The 16,499-nt window shown below is 40.3% G+C and overlaps 1 protein-coding gene across 1 annotated transcript in view; it reads right to left on the bottom strand.

Moving 5' to 3' along the window:
• Nucleotides 1-15,590, bottom strand: part of LOC125380999 — a 76,455-nt gene extending 60,865 nt beyond the window's left edge. Inside the window, exon 1 of the mRNA XM_048396882.1 lies at nt 15,472-15,590. Within this exon, the coding sequence (XP_048252839.1) occupies nt 15,472-15,518 (47 nt within the window). The 5' untranslated portion in view covers nt 15,519-15,590. The remainder of the gene's footprint in view (nt 1-15,471) is intronic.
• Nucleotides 15,591-16,499: the final 909 nt, after the last annotated feature.

The following is a 16,499-nucleotide window of genomic DNA, read 5'->3' as shown; positions in this document are numbered from 1 at the left end:
GAACGTTAATAATTCAAAAATGACAATTAACCTGCATAAAAAAACAAGTCATCATATTTGACAATTGTTTTTTCCGTTGTTATCCCTTCAGAATTGTAGGTCATTGCATATCCTGAATTTGATTAATTATATTTACTCCGATCTTCAAATACCGTTGTGCATGCATGTATGTAGAGAATTTAGTCTTAAAATGGTTTTCCGTGTGCAAGGATAATTCAATTACACTGCTTAAAGACAATAAATGTGTCTGATAAAGATCCTGAAACAAACAAAATATTTTTTAAAAATCCCACGTAACTCTATAATCATGTAGTTTGAAAAGTTTAGAATTCTTCAGTTTCAGCTGAAACGATTTTTTGGGATTATTTTTGGTATATATTAAAAAACAATTCAAGAAATAAAATCTCACAATATTTTCATTTCAGAGAGTAAATGTTAATTTAGACAAAAGACATGAATGTTTGGTCTCACCATGAGCTTGCTCTCCGTGGCTGTTTGATCAAATTTGATTGAACCGATAATAGAAAAAGATATTTTGTTATAATCCCTGCACATTGGCTGAAGTAATCACGTGGTCGATACTATTGTCATTAACCATGAACCCGAGTAACTATTCCTTTTGATCCGTTCGCTGATCAGTGCTGTCAACACTACATGAAATAACAATGCCCCAAGATCAGATGCCTTGCAACAAGAGCTTGAAGGAAACAATACACTTGACACATTTTGTTGTATTCAAACAGTTTCTAGCTTCAAACATATTTTTTCTGGCACTCACATCAAAGGACAGTTCTTTGAATTACATACATTACTGTTAAAAATCAATTTCGCCTCGATCGCGACCGCGGCGCGAATAATTCTCAAACCAGTCGAGATTAGGCCTAGGGCGTTTATCTTCTGGTCGAAACAAGCGTCCAAACGATCGTGAAAGGGGCACAATTCTTTCGCGCCTCGGTTGCGATGCGCAAACTGGGTCATAGTTGAGGGTCTGTATGTGACGATTTCCCCCACAAGAATGTTATTTGGGAACGGCTATGCTGCTTTCACGAGTTTACGGAGGCTTATGTCTAGAAATTTATTCTTGAATCTAAGCCCACGCTCTGTAGTCAGAATCCTGTCCAACAAACTTTCTCATATCGATCATCGAAACTATCCTCCATCTATGGTAAAAGCCATACCTCTTATTAAGAAGCCTCCATTGGATATTCAGGTCTTAAATCATTACCGCTCTGGTTCACATTTACCCTTCATTTAAAAAGTACTGCAAAGGGTTGTAAAGCTCAGTTATTTCTACATTTTCAGAAAATAGATTTTATGGATAAATTCAATCTGTCTTTTGGCCCTTCAATGGAGGTGAACCAGCCTTGAACTCCGTACTCCACATTATAAAAATATCGGTTGACTCTAGCAATGTTTCAGTAGTAATCCTATTGCTCGTATCGGTCGCGCTTGATATGATCTGACCTGGCAGATAGAAGTCAGCATTACCTGAAAAGTTATGGAGTTTGGTTGTCCTCCGGGCTCCGTTTTAGGCCCCATCTTATTTGAGACCTCGTACGCATTTTATGTGTGAGCAGCAGGTAGCTCATCAATACCATGCTGATGGCGAGCACTGATTGCCAGTTTCAGTCTAGCAACTGACATTTAAGTGTCTTTTCGACAAAACATGGAAAGTGGTTTGTCAAAAGTTTAATCCTTGATGTCATCACGTACGTCGACACTTAAAGACGAAAAGACCGCAGCTGTTTTCACAGGTCCCTGTATCATTGACAATCTCACATTTAGCAACTCCTGTAAGATATCTACGTGTCCCCATCCTCATCATGGAACATCACACTATGCACCTGTGAAGAAGTTGTCATCTCCATTAAAGAAACAATGGACGTATCCGCCATCTCCTCACCAAAGACTGACAAAGTAATGACCATCTCTGACTGAGGTTTTTTCGCCCCTTTGAAAAATATTCAAATCATATCACGGCGTGTCAACTTGCTTTTAGACGTTTACCCCTGGGTGAAACACAAGAACGGAAATCTGGTGATGACAAACCAAGGCTATCGGATCCTTGTGCGTCTAAGGGACGCAACCATACACAGGGGGAATTGCTGTTCCTTTCAGTGTACCTTCCACATTCGTCAAGGATCAATTACTAGTTGACAACGATATTCATTACCAGAAGTACCTTGTGTTTAGTTCTAAATGTATATAAATGTTTATTCTTGACTTCGGTAAATACAGGATTCTGATTGGTCAATCTGAGGTTTCAGTTCACAATAACCACTTCTGATTGAAGTGATGGTCGCATCTATATATCGAAAAAACAGTTTCGTTCTGAATTATTGTCGGTAGGCAACTTCAATATACATATACTGTGTATATGCTGTGTGTATGCTTATAACGAACGAACAACGGTTATAACGAACTAAAACTAGCAATCCCTTTGAGTTCGTAATAACTGTAGTTTACTGTAACCATATGTTTTTACAAACTAATGATAGGTTACATTTGCAGTTGCTTCTAAAGTCAATAGCAAACATTGAGCAGAAAACAACATAGAAATCGACAAAGAGCGTATTTAAAAAATTAGTGACAACAGAGAGCTTGACATGTACGTTGCGCCCCGTGTCTCCGACAGAGACGTCTCACATTTAAGGCTGTGTGACATCACATCGTACTGGCAATTTAGAACCAATCCTTGTAATGCTTCATAAGGAATGGTTAAAACGCAGCTGTGCAACTCACTTTCAATGCCTTTCACATATACGAGTAAAGTATATTGATGTAAAAATCAATGTTTGAGTACATACAGCGATGTACGTCTTCTTAAAGGTGATTATCCATCTCTCCTTAATTCAAGAACCTCGAGCTCACGCTGCGCAGTTGGATCCAAATTTAATTTCATTTGTTATTTCCTAATATTTATTTAAAAAAAATTAAAACTGTCTGAACACGGGAAAATAAACATTCAATGACGTTCGCTACAGGAACGATTTGCGATAAAAAAAATGATGTGACGGCGGTTGATTTTTTATTGGAAAACATTAACTGATTTCATAAATAAGAAAACCTTATTATATTGATTTTTGACGGCATTTCCTAAAAGCGTAAAAGGTCAAAAGTATGACAAGTACTTTAACTTGTGCTTTATATACTACACAAAGGAAGTGGGACTAGAGTAATGCAAACTTCCAATTGTGGGTGTTCTTTAACTTGTTTTGAGTAGTATATATGAATGAATCACCCATTTCAGAATCGACCACCAATACTATTTGTTATAAAAAAAAAGTCAACAATGTATAACTGAGAATCCAAAAATGTCAGGATATCGATTTTAGATATTCATGAGTATAATTGAAGAGTACTTCAGGTACCCAGGCTTGACTTTCATATTAATATATTATTATTCGAACGAAAAAAAACAAAGCGTATTGACATGAAAGCATCCAGTGACAAAAGCCACTTTATAATCCCTTTGTAACTTTTTCGAGCAAAGAAAATCGTAATGATAGAAAGACATGCGGACGGATGGCTTGATCCATGTCATTATCACCACGCTGGTTGGTTAGTCGGGAATACTCCTGAATAATACATGTATATCATATGTTTGCCCGAGCACATGTCTAAGTGTTTGGTACTAACATGAATCAATAGTGACACACTCAAGTCTAGACACATTTGCCACCGCCTCCGTGGTCTTGTGGTAGAGCGTCCGCCCGGAGAGCAGAAGGTCCGGGGTTCGATCCCCGGCCGCGTCATACAAAAAGACGTTAATAGATTGTACTTGTTGTTACCCTGTCCGGCGCTCGGCATTAAGGGGCTAACACAAGGACTGGTCGCCTCGGAGTCAGTATACTGTTTCTTAGTGGGGTATTCATGTTAAACTGCGGCATGGTATCTCAGTGAGCTAGCACTATAAATCGGTATCATCCCGGACTAGTACAAGCAGCCACACACACATATACACGTGCATGCACGTCGCTATATAAGTGCAATAATCTTTGACGCGACGTTAAACCCAATTTCACCTCACCTCACCTAGACACATTTGCCAAACGGTTATTACCATGCAATCACAGCCAAAAGCTACCTACATGTATGTTATTATAATTAAGCTAAAATAATGTTCCCACATGTGGAACTTAATCACTTCCTTGACATAATTTAGATTTATTAATACGTCATTATTATGTAAATTACAGTACTTTGTGTGATGTACATGCTGTGTGGAACGTCTGTTGTCATGATGATGGAACATACTTGCCAGGGTGTCAGGTCTTTGTCTGGTATCTGTGTTTTCGCGCCATACGGACATTTCAGGACCCCAAGGAGTTTTAACAGGTTGCGTGATATAACGGGATTATAGTCAGTGGTGTTAGACAACGATCACTTTCTAACTGAACATGAATTTCTGTAAATAAATATCATGGCCATTAGAATGTCACACACAAACAACTGGGTTTCTGGTCAACTTTTGGCACTGGGTGTAGAATACACATTAAATGCGAACCAGACGTACATGCTAATATGTTCAGAAGAAGATGTGTGAGGTATGAGGTGTGGTGAAATGGGGTTCAAGATAATTGCACTTATTCAGCGACGTGCATGCATGCGTGTGTGTGTGTGTGTGTGTGTGTGTGTGTGTGTGTGTGTGTGTGTGTGTGTGTGTGTGTGTGTGTGTGTGCTTGTATTAGTCCAGACTAATGCCGTTTTTATAGTGCTAGCTCACTGAGATATCATGCTGCAGTTATACGTGAAGACTCCACTTAGACACAGCATACTGACTCCAAGCCGACCAGTCCTTGTTTTAGCCCCTTAATGCAAGGCAGGGCAAAGACAAGTGCCGTTTGTCAACGTCTTTTGGTTGGCTGGTTTGTTGTTTAACGCCGACTCAGCAATATTCAAGTTATATGAGGGCGGTCTGTAAATAATCGAGTCTGGACAAGACAATCCAGTGATTAATATCATGAGCATCCATCCACGCAATTGGGATCGATGACATGCATCAACCAAGTCAGCGAGCCTGACCACCCGATCCCGTTAGTCGCCTTTTACGACAAGCATAGTCACCTTTTACGACAAGCATGGGTTGCTGAAGACCTATTCTATCCCGGAATCTTCACGGGTCTCAATGACGCAGTCGGAGATTAAACCCCCGGCCTTCCGGTCTCCGACGGACACTCCACCAATTGACAACGGAGGCGGCCCGATGCTAGTATTAACAAATACTGGCTTAGTTTGCAAAATAATTTAGTAAAACCTACTTTGGGGCTGACTAAAGGCTTGATAACTGCGATGCAATATCTTGATCCAGCGTGACGAAATTAAAGGACGAGAGAATCTGTTAAAAGGAGGGCAAGTAAAGTGATAAAGATATTGCGACTTTGTTGCGAATGCAAATCGTCCGAGATACATTAAGTCAATTCCCGAGAGAACAAATATCATAACATTCCTAGAAAGTTTGAAAGTCCAAGTGAAAACGCTCTGTAATCGGACTCAGAAATAAAACTATTTGGGGGCGTGTCCTAAAGTTAACGGTGCAGCCATGCGTGACAAATATTTTAATTTGCTAATATGTAGTCTTGTGGTGATTAGCAGATATACGGATACGACAGAAAGCGTTACTTTAAAAGTGTTGCTTTCCAGTTAATCCTACAAGAATAACATGACCTTCGGTCTTTGCATTTTGAATAATTAAAACATCAGTGAATGTCTGTACCGGGCTTTTTATTACTGACATTCTGTTTGGTAAACTATAAACGGTGAGTTCCTACTTGTCAAGCAGCTTGCCAAAGGGTAATCCCTATCGTGTTTGTTTTACCAACATACATCCGTACATACGTACATCGATATCCAGCATTAGTTTACTTTAAAACATAAAAAAACAATTGATAAAACTAATGAACTTGTACCTATAACAATGGGTGCTGGACAAGAAGGATGACCCCCCTATAAACTACCTGCTGCTCTCGGTCCTCTTACACAAAATGAATTCCTGTCAGGGATGAATCCCCTGAGTGGACAACTGAAGGCATCTTCAATGTTGTTACTAATAAGGCATACGTTTAAAGGAGTTGTGGACACGGTAACCAAATGGGGGAGCAGACAGAAAAAAAAAGTAAGTGGAAGCGGGCAGACTGGGCGTTGACACGATCATTAAAATTGCGCAGCCCGCAAACACAGGAAACCCGTTTTACCCCAGCGAGTGGAATCCTCTCCAGTGGCGCATATTTTTGCCAGGGGACGACTTCGCCTGTCATTTCTTATTGTTCCGTTTTTCAGATTTGAATTTGGTTCAAGCATTTGTAAAATTGTTTAATATGTATTTCTAAGAAGTGGACGGATGACAAAGTATGTTTTATGGATAACTTCTTTATTATACTGCTCTTCCGTCATGTCTTCAATTATCTCAACATTTACTCGCCCTAACTCGTCATCTCCTCCATACTCCATCCCAGACCTACCACCTCCAAACTCCAAACTTGAAACCGCGCTCTTCCGCATCAAATCAGACGGTAAATCAGCCATCGCGGACCATATCAGCAACTGCGCCAATCACAACATCAACTGGGACAAATTCAACAGCCACTTCACTACTTGACTAAAAGGAAACTAGTAGAAGTCATCCAGATTCGCCGACACAAGCCTTCTATCAAGCGAGATCAAAGCTATTTCATCCCATAAACCTACCATGAACTCATTAAGCATCATTAGTTTTTTTCCAATCATCCCACCTAATTGATTTTAATCCGGTTTAATTGGCTTCCGTTAATTGGCTTCTTCATATGTATAGTGTGTGCTTTGTCTATCATGTTGTTTATCACAATTATTATCAGCCTGTTATTATTGTCAACATACTCATGCTAATTCCTCTCATGTATGACAATCGTTGTTACCGTTAATCCTCCACCATAACATATATAATTCTGTACCATGCTCATTAGTCAGACAACTCTCTATCTAAAAAACTTGACTCAATAAAATATCAGGCTCTCAAACTAATTACACGCACCCAACATGGCACCTCCTACACCTCACTTCAGGCCATAACAGGAGAAATGCAACTAAGTCTACGCAGGGAACAGCTAAGCTTAAATTTCTGGGCCGCGTCCCAATCAAACCCTCTCATCCAAAACTTAATAAACCAAAACATCAGCCCAAAAAACCAAGCTCTAGCTCGCAAACACCCCTTACTTACCCCAATATCCCAAAGAATAACAAACTACCTAAATGAACACCAAATTAAAAATCTTAAACAAAACTGCAAACAATCAAATATCTTCACCCTTAAACTTAAAATACCCAAAATAGACACAACACTAGCTAGCCAAATAAATAAACAAACCGACCCAAACATAGCTAAAACTACCACACTAGCATACATACACGAAAATTGGCCAAATTGGTGTCACATTTACCCGGACGGATCCTCAGATCCGACCTCCAAACACACAGGTTTCGGAGTCCATACCACACAACCAACTAAAACCACACGATCCTTCCGACTCCCAAACAACTAATCAATATTCACGGCAGAACTAATGGGCATGGCCTCAGCCCTCCATAATCAAGAATCCAAAAAACACAAAAATATCCTAATACTTACCGACTCCCTAAGTGGACTGCAAGCCCTCCAAAACAAAAATACCAAAAACCGACCTAAATTAATAAATCAAATACTTAAAAGCTCCAACGACCTAACTAAGGCAGGCAAACAAATAACCTTCTTGTGGATACCCGTCCACGTAGGAATATACGGTAACGAAAACGCCGATAAAGCAGCTAAACTATCCCTCAAAATCCCAGAAATAAGCTTAAACTTACCCATCTCAAAATCAGAAATTAAAAGTGTAAACAAGCAAAAACTCACAAAAAAATGGCATAACCTATATCTAAACTCAAATAGCCAAATCAAAAAAGTGCTCAGCAAACCACTAACCAAACCCAAAATTCTCCATCCATCGAAAAAAATCGACAGAGTAATCACTAAACTCCAAACAGGACACACCAACCTAAATAACCACCTAAAAAATTTAAAAAAACACACTACAGGTAACTGCCCACACTGCAAACAACCAGAAACCCCAGAACACGCACTCATCCACTGCACACACTACCTAACACATCGAACCGCATTACAAACCACCCTCAATCTAAACAAGGCTCTAACTCTAGAAGCAATACTAAACCCACAAAATAAACTAGAAAACTTCAAGGCCTTAGGCTTATTCTTAATAAAAACGGAACTAATAAAACGCATCTAAAAACACAATAACCTACCAAATCAAAATCACATAAACAAACAAACATCCACCATACCCAGCTCCCTTAGTTCTCCTCCCCAATCCCATCGGCATCTATTCCAAATCTCAAAATTCCCAAATTCTATATAAGCAACCCCTAAAACCCCCCTCTTGGGTTGCACAGACCACCTTCGCCCCTTTCGGAAACACATTAAATGGCCTGGCCGGGCCCGTGTGCGAAATACGCATCAGTCGGAAAGCGCACGTTAAATCTCCAAAGTAAGTAAGTCATTAGTCAGGCATATTTCAAATTCCAAATTTGTTCTCAAAATTAAGTAAGCAACCCTAAAAGCCGGGTCCGTGTGCGAAATACGCATATATCGCAAAGCGCACGTTAAATTCCCAATTCCCAATTCCCAAGTAAGTAAGTCATTAGTCAGTCTCCGTCTGCGACATAGCCAGAGGCTGGAGCGGTCGTTAAACTCCAAAATACTGTACTGTATATGTCAGCTTGCGTGACGACTGTATGAGGATCTATACCGAAACGTCGCAATTACAGTATAAAAAAGTTGATATCCATAACAAATGTTTGTCTACTTTGACAAGCATGTGTTATTAAGTTTACCCTGAAGTATTAAAATATGAAAATTCAATAGGATGACTTTACTTGCCCTTTAGTGCATCGCCAATAAACAATGCTCCTCAACCACCCGTGAACACATTCGACCTCTTGTTGTGTAGTGGTTATTTAGAACCAACCACTCAAACTACGGCCTGGTTCGGGTAGAAGGGAAATCAGCGATTATTTAAACCAATCAGCTCAGTTTACATAGTTCCACACATTGCTTCATTGCTTCGCAATCACCTGGCATCATCACTATTTGATAGTGATTCATGAACACATGCTCATGATACAGTCGGATCGTACAATCGACTCTGCTTTGAGCAGAGGTTTCTTGTGGTTATGGGTTTTGTCGCTTTTATTTAATGTCAGTCGATAGTAGGGTTGGCATAAAGTTCACGCACGGAGTAGAGAGGGTTCATCTGACTTCTGTGAATTAAAGTCATTAGCTGACTAAAATCGAACACACGTCCTCTCTTTACCGCAAAAATCGGCCCAATGCGTCCACGGGTGATGTAGGAACGTCGTGTATACAAACCTGTGAAGCAAGGATGATGCTCTTAACATTAACATGATTCTCCAGCTATAGGTACATGTATTCTCAGTGGTTGGTTGAATGATGTACCTGTAATTTTAGAGTCAATACGTACAGTGAAATCCTGCTATTCCGGACACCCGTCTTTCTGGTTATAACTGTTTGAAAGGTCTCCTTGGGACATTACCCCATACTCATTTCGCGATAACCCGGAATGTGGTTCACCTTGACGATGTCAATGGAAACGTGCACGTCGGTTTAACGGGACCGGTGGACCTGCCTCGTTTTGACTGAACTATACTAGAGGGCGAGCGAGACTACCTCATGCAATGCATTAGTTTTGTGTCTCATCAGCCAGATCTAATATCTTGCATAAAACGCAGGAAAATCACAATATCATATGGAATGAACAGAATGTACTTCTTCCTCAGTAAAAGATATTTGTCAGCAAATTTCGAGTTAAACATTGTATGTACATATAGGAAGTCTACCTACATGAACTGCCTACATGTATCATGAAGTTAAGATCGTCAATGGCCACATTTGAAGGTGACTATAATTTTGTGACGGGTGCCACCGTCGAGGCAGGAAGTGATGGTTGTTTCATAGTGATTCATTAACACATGATTGTGATACAGTCGGAATCGTACAATGGATGCTACTTTTAGCAAGGATCTCTTGTTATTATGTAAAGGATTTTGTCGCCTTTATTTGTATGTGGCATCAAATGAATTATTCATAAAACAGGAATATGTAATTACTTTCCATGTGCGACTTATATAACGAACTCGGACATGTTTCACCTACATTAACCTGATGAAGGAGCAAGAAGTAGATCTGAAACATCGTACAAAAAATAAAAGAAGTTGCTTTCCATAAAAAAGTGTCATGTATTCATAAATTACTCTTGTGTCCATCCAGCATTAAGAGCCTCTGCAGTCCACTTTCTACGGATACTGAGATTAAGATTCACGATAAAATATATGTGAATGGTTTTTGTTTTGTTATATGCCTAATATTAATATGATCTTTGTACAATTTATGGGATGAGCACCCCGTGTCATCACTCATTTCATGGATCTATTCGTGTTACTTTCACCACTGTTTTGCCCTTTACGCCATATGGAAACTGCTTCGGCATATATACGAGACGTTTTGAATTTTCTAAATGTTTCATGCGTCTATTAACATTTCTGAGTTAAAACGATAGCGTTTTATGAAACTGTTAGCTCCTCGTAAATGAGGAAATCAATCTCTCCTACTCTCACTTTCACAAACTCCCTGAATTTATAAGATGGCATGCGCAGTCGTTCTCGTGCCAACAAGAAGAACCAATGAAATTAACCAAATGAATGGATGGATGGATGGATAGATCTGTATATTTCTGTCTACAACTATGTATAGTAATAACAACTTCGACTGCAATATTTTACCTAAAAGGCTGCTTTAGTGGGCCTAATAACAGTATGAAACACAAGAAGACACTACCTTGAAGCATGCTGATGAATTTTCACTTTAAGAGTATGAAATATATCATGAGCATGTGTTTATAAATCACTATAATCACTATATTTGAAAATGACAACATCGAACACCATGTACTTCAAGTTCTGCAGACACGTTTATCATGCTGGGTGCACTGTCCAGTATTCGATCACATCAGCAGAATCGACGTCGATCTCTTTTAAAGTCTCTTGCTACACACATGGCTCAGTATCGGATGTGACCCCCTCCAGCAACGATGCAGGCCCTAACACGACGTCGAATTGAGTACACTAGTCTCCTGATTAGGGATCCCACGCCATTCCTAGTCAGTGGCGGCTGTTGACGTTTCCGACTCCTACGTCCAAGTTGGTCCCAGAGGTGCTCAATGGGCGACAGGTCCGGTGATCTGACTGACCACTGTAATACGGTCACGTTGTTGGCGTTCAGAAAGTCGCTAGTGACTCGAGTTGTGTTAGGGGTGGCATTGTCCTGCTGAAATAGCGCAGGAAAGGCAGTACCACAGGCCGCAAAATCTCATCAATGTAACGACGTGCATTGAAATTTCCGTCGATGATGACCAGATCTGTCTTCTGGTCCCCGCAGATGCCACCCCAGACCATGACACTACCACCTCCATAAGGCTCCACTTCTTGGACGCAACAACGTACCGTCCGTTCACCACGTCGTCGGTAGATTACGAACCCGCCCATCAGACTCGAAGAGCTAGCATCTACTCCCGTCGCTGAAGAGCACTCTTCGCCAATTCCTCTGCTGCCACTGCTGTTCAGCCCTGGCCCATCTCAGTCTGTGACGTCGGTGTAGAAACGTTAACGTTATGTCCTTGTAAGGTCGATAGGCACGGAGACCATACAGGCGGAGTTGTCTAGCAACGGTCCTTCTGCTGACTGGATGTCCAAGTCTGTTTGCGGATGATGACGTCACAGTTATGAATCTGGACGTTAGGTCAAGCACCCGTAAATACCGGTCTTCCTGTGGGGTCGTGACCTTGGGTCTTCCACTCCTCGGCCTGTCTACAGTACTGCCAGTTTGCCCGTGACGTGTGACAAGTCTGGCGATGGTGCACTTGAAGCAGCCCATGATCCTGGCAACGTGCTCCTGTGTCGCTCCCATTTGAAACATACCGAGGGGCTCTCTCCCTAGGCCTCTGCTCTGTGCACATGTTTAACAGGGAATAGGTAAGTTGCATTACAGCTATGTGTCCCCAACTGTTTTGGTGCTGTTTGGCAAATTTGTTGAAAACTGACGACCATTTATTTATTTGGTGGTGTTTCTTTTGCCCTCTTGTCTAATTGAAAAATTAATACATTCCTCGTTTTTTTATATCCATCTCTCCAGTAGGTAAATCTACATTCTATAAATAATAGGTTATACTTTTGTGAACATTAATATCCCAAACTGTGAATGTATTAATAGCGAGATGGGAATACAAGATCTGGTAATCACCGTTGATCTTGACCATTGGCTTCAATGCCAACAAGCATACATACGTACTTCCTGTAAATAATACATAGTTCAATAAGCATTGAATTAACTCCCACCCTTCATCCCGGCACTAGGAAACCACAGTGACCCTGCCTCAAAATGTGATCTTAGCCCTCCAAGACTCCACGTGTTCCTACGTCAATCTTAGCACTAAGACGGCTATGAGACACTGGCATCCTCGGTCATACAGAAAACCCTGTATTATATCTCCATTCTATTTTCCTAAATGCCCTGGAACCATTGGCCAACATAGCTTAGTTTTAAGTCGGGTTCCAAGGACATGAAGCTACACACAGACGTTCAGTCAAATTACCTTGTTCTATGATCAGAGAGACAAATATAACGATCTCACTAACACTAGAAACAATTTGTTGTGTACCGTCTCCATTACAACTGGTGACGCTTGATACCATAACAACTCTCCCGCTGTCTTAATATTGCCACGAAAATATATTTTTGGGTTGCTACAAGATGAGTTCTTTTCTGTTTCGATTAAATATATCGACGACTAATTTTAACTGGTTGTTGGTTTCAAGCCAGTTTGATTTAAATCATGTCTTAGTGCTCGCTACTGCTGAACAAAGGTCTTAGGACATCCCATTACTGGTCTCGTCAGAACGACCTTTCATCCGACCAATCAGAGCGTAGCTTACCACATCGGGAATTTGACAGTCGGAATGTGTTTTCTAATCACCCAACCTCGAAAAAGTTAACACGAGGTATTCCGAACAAAAGTTACGGGATCTGATGATCAAAATCATCCGTCTATCTCGCTTAATGGGATGATTAAACAGGAGAGACTTTCCAAAGCCTGTGAGCGTTACTGCCATACAATCTCGACCATCTATTATATATTCCAGAATTCTCTTTCTCTCTGCTTCAAGGCGTAGCCAGGAATGGAAGTTGCCAGTTTGAATAGTGCCGTAAAGCTCGAGAAAGCTGCTTTCTGATTGGCTAATGTCGACTTCGTGTTAGTCATTTCATTGGTCGGTCAAAGTTTGCGAAAGGTCGCTATGACGTGATCTGTAATGGGATGTCCTCTGATATTTGTTTAACAGTAGCGAGCATAAAGACATGATTTTAATCAAATCAAACTCATGAGCGAGAAAACATCTGGGCTAGGTTGGTGATACAGGTAAGATGTGTGGCCATTGGTGATTAAACTCAGAATGTATACAAATAGATGTAATACGCTTGATAACTGTGCATTATACGACTGGACCACCAGTGCCCCAAATGAATGACAGTGTGTCTGACCTATACATGTATATATGACATTATTTACTGCCGGGCAAAAGAAAGTAGACGCCAGTGTTTTATGATGGCTAAAATGAAACAAAGAAGAAATGGTTATTCAATGGTGATGTATTTGATACGGGTATCATATTGTTTTTAAACCTTTCGTTTGCAGTGTTTCGGCAACTGTTTTCAACCTTGTAGCGATTTGATAACGTTTGTATTTGTTTGGTCAAATCCAATTTTCAAGTGTATACATGTACTTTCCTTTTGCCCGGTTTACAGACGTTTGTTACTTCGAAAGTTTTAGGGTCGCAAGTACTAGTATCGTTTTGTCATTTTACATTAAAACACACGGACTGTGCAATTATCCTGATTACGTTTCGCATGCATATATAAAGAAGATGCGAACAAATGATGTTCAAATTGATCCATATCGTATTATGAGTGGCGTTTAGCAATGGCTAAGGAAGCGGAAGAGCAACAATACTTGTTTTCCAACTATTTTTTTGAGGTTCTTTTATCGATATATCTGAAAGGATGACGAGACTATTTTGTACACTAATTAATTAGTGCCAACTCTTTAACTTCGATTGTATCTCAAAAGTTGTGAAATATGGATACCAAAGGCAAGAGCCATGAAACCTAACGCTTTCGTCGTTTTATTGTCCATCACATTATTTTGTTTGTTTTGGTGGTGGTGTTTTTTTGTTTAACGAAACAATCAGCAATACTCCTGCTATATGAGGGCGGTCTGAAAATAATCGAGTCTGGACCAGACAATCCAGTGATTGATATCATGAGCATCGATCCACACATTTGGAATACGATGACATGCACCAACCAAGTCAGCGAGCCTGACCACTCGATCCCCTTAGTCGAATCTTACGACAAGCATAGTCGCCTTTTACGGCAAGCATGGGTTACTGAAGACCTGTTCTTACCCTGATCTTCACGGGTCATCCATCACATTGACGCCTGACCATTAACTAATTGCCTTCGTGAGTAAGTGAGCTGTTATAAGTGCGAATATGAAATGCTGCTTATCAGGGAGGTTACTCAAACTATGTTTTTTTTAATAATGGACATTCTACTGATTGTAATATGCGTACAGGTCTTTATGTTAATTTCAATTTTCAGTAATCGCGTCTTTTACATGACTGTGATTTTGTTTTGTTTCTTTTGTTTGTTGTTTAACGCCACACTCAGCAATACTCCAGCTATATGACGGCGGTCTATAAATAATCGAGTCTGGACCAGATAATCCAGTGATTGATATCATGAGCATCGATCCACACAATTGGGATCGATGACATGCATCAACCAAGTCAGCGAGCCTGACCACCCGATCCCGTTAGTCGCCTAATACGACAAGCATAGTCGCCTCTTACGGCAAGCATGGGTTGCTGAAGATCTATTCCACCCCCGATCTTCACGGGTCCTGTGATTTAGTGACATTGTCATAGTTGTTATCATACTTAGCGGTTTATGCAGCATGTATGGAATTTGCAACAAATATAATAATGTGTGGTTCTTAGATCCATGACGTTAAAAAAATAAACCCAGCGTAGGATAAAAATATATGTTTTCTAATCTAATTTACAGCGAAATGTGTTATCTCATCAACGCATCTATTGCTATTACGTTTCATTTTGAGAAAGTATTTCATATTTGCTGAAATAAATCAAAACCTGTTTTCATTCTTCATTAAATAGGATGCATGTGACCTCGTTTAAGTAAATGCTCGTGATAATACGTTCGTGCCGCTGGAGAAAAAAATGTAACAATTCTTTGCATCAGTCTGCACGTGTAAAATGTACAAATGTATTATGTAACTACTGTCCGTTTACCTGATGGTGTCTTGCTCAAATACTCCAACCACACTGCTCCTAGCCATGGGCGACTGTAGGTCTCGTCAAGATGGCTACCCTTACCCGCAATGCTCACTGATCGATTTCTCACATCAGCAAGAACGACAGGTCCACGTCAGCGTTGAAACTTGATATTAACATGTGTACATTGCAGCAATGAGTGAAACATACATCGCCGTGAACGGGACTACTTACTTAACGTAAGGGTTTATTGATATTTTTTTTTTTCGTTTTGCATGACAAAGGCTGAATGTTTTCGAGGCTGTAAATTGCTCTTGGAATTACAATAGTTGATCGAATCCATTGAATCTGATTTTGAAAGTAACGTCGCTTTCATGGGTATTGCATTTATATGGCGACTGTGTTTGTGTGGTGTGTGTGTGTGTGTTTGTGTGGTGTGTGTGTGATATGGGGGGGGGGGGGGGGCGGGGGGCACTGAGCAAAGAGGGAACTAACGGGATCGGGTGGTCAGTCTCAGTGAATTGGTTCAAACATCTCATCATATCCCAATTGAGTAGAGCGATGCTCATGAAGTCAATCACTGAATTATATGATCCAGACTCGATTACTTACAGCAGGGGTGCAGCGTTAACTAACAAACAAACAAACAAACAAAAATCGGAGGCAAGAATACAACTTATTGTTTTTCAGTAATAGAAAATCAAAGGGTAAACAATTAAGCATAACTTATATTTGATATCGTCCACAATACATTTTCGCCGTAGGGTTAATGTTCAATAGAACATGAGTTCTAAAATATTGATCGTTAATTTAATACCCAAAGAACCCATTCGATGGGTAATCATCGATTAACATGTAATCGAATGTTATGGTCGTTGCCTTAATGGTCATAGAGTGAGCGGTCATCGCATTTCTGCTCAAATAAAACACACTTTGTGTTGGCATTGTCCGATCACTGTGTCATATACCGATCGTGGATATTCTGGGACAATAGGGTCAGAAAAGTGTGACGCTTTTCATTTATTTCTTCTGAAGACACCGAAAGT

The sequence above is a fragment of the Haliotis rufescens genome, unplaced genomic scaffold, assembly GCF_023055435.1.
Source record: "Haliotis rufescens isolate VD_foot unplaced genomic scaffold, xgHalRufe1.0.p SCAF_16, whole genome shotgun sequence".
NCBI classification, from domain to species: Eukaryota; Metazoa; Mollusca; class Gastropoda; order Lepetellida; family Haliotidae; genus Haliotis; species Haliotis rufescens.
Note: the sequence above shows the minus strand (reverse complement) of the source record. Positions and strands in the feature narration are given on the sequence as shown.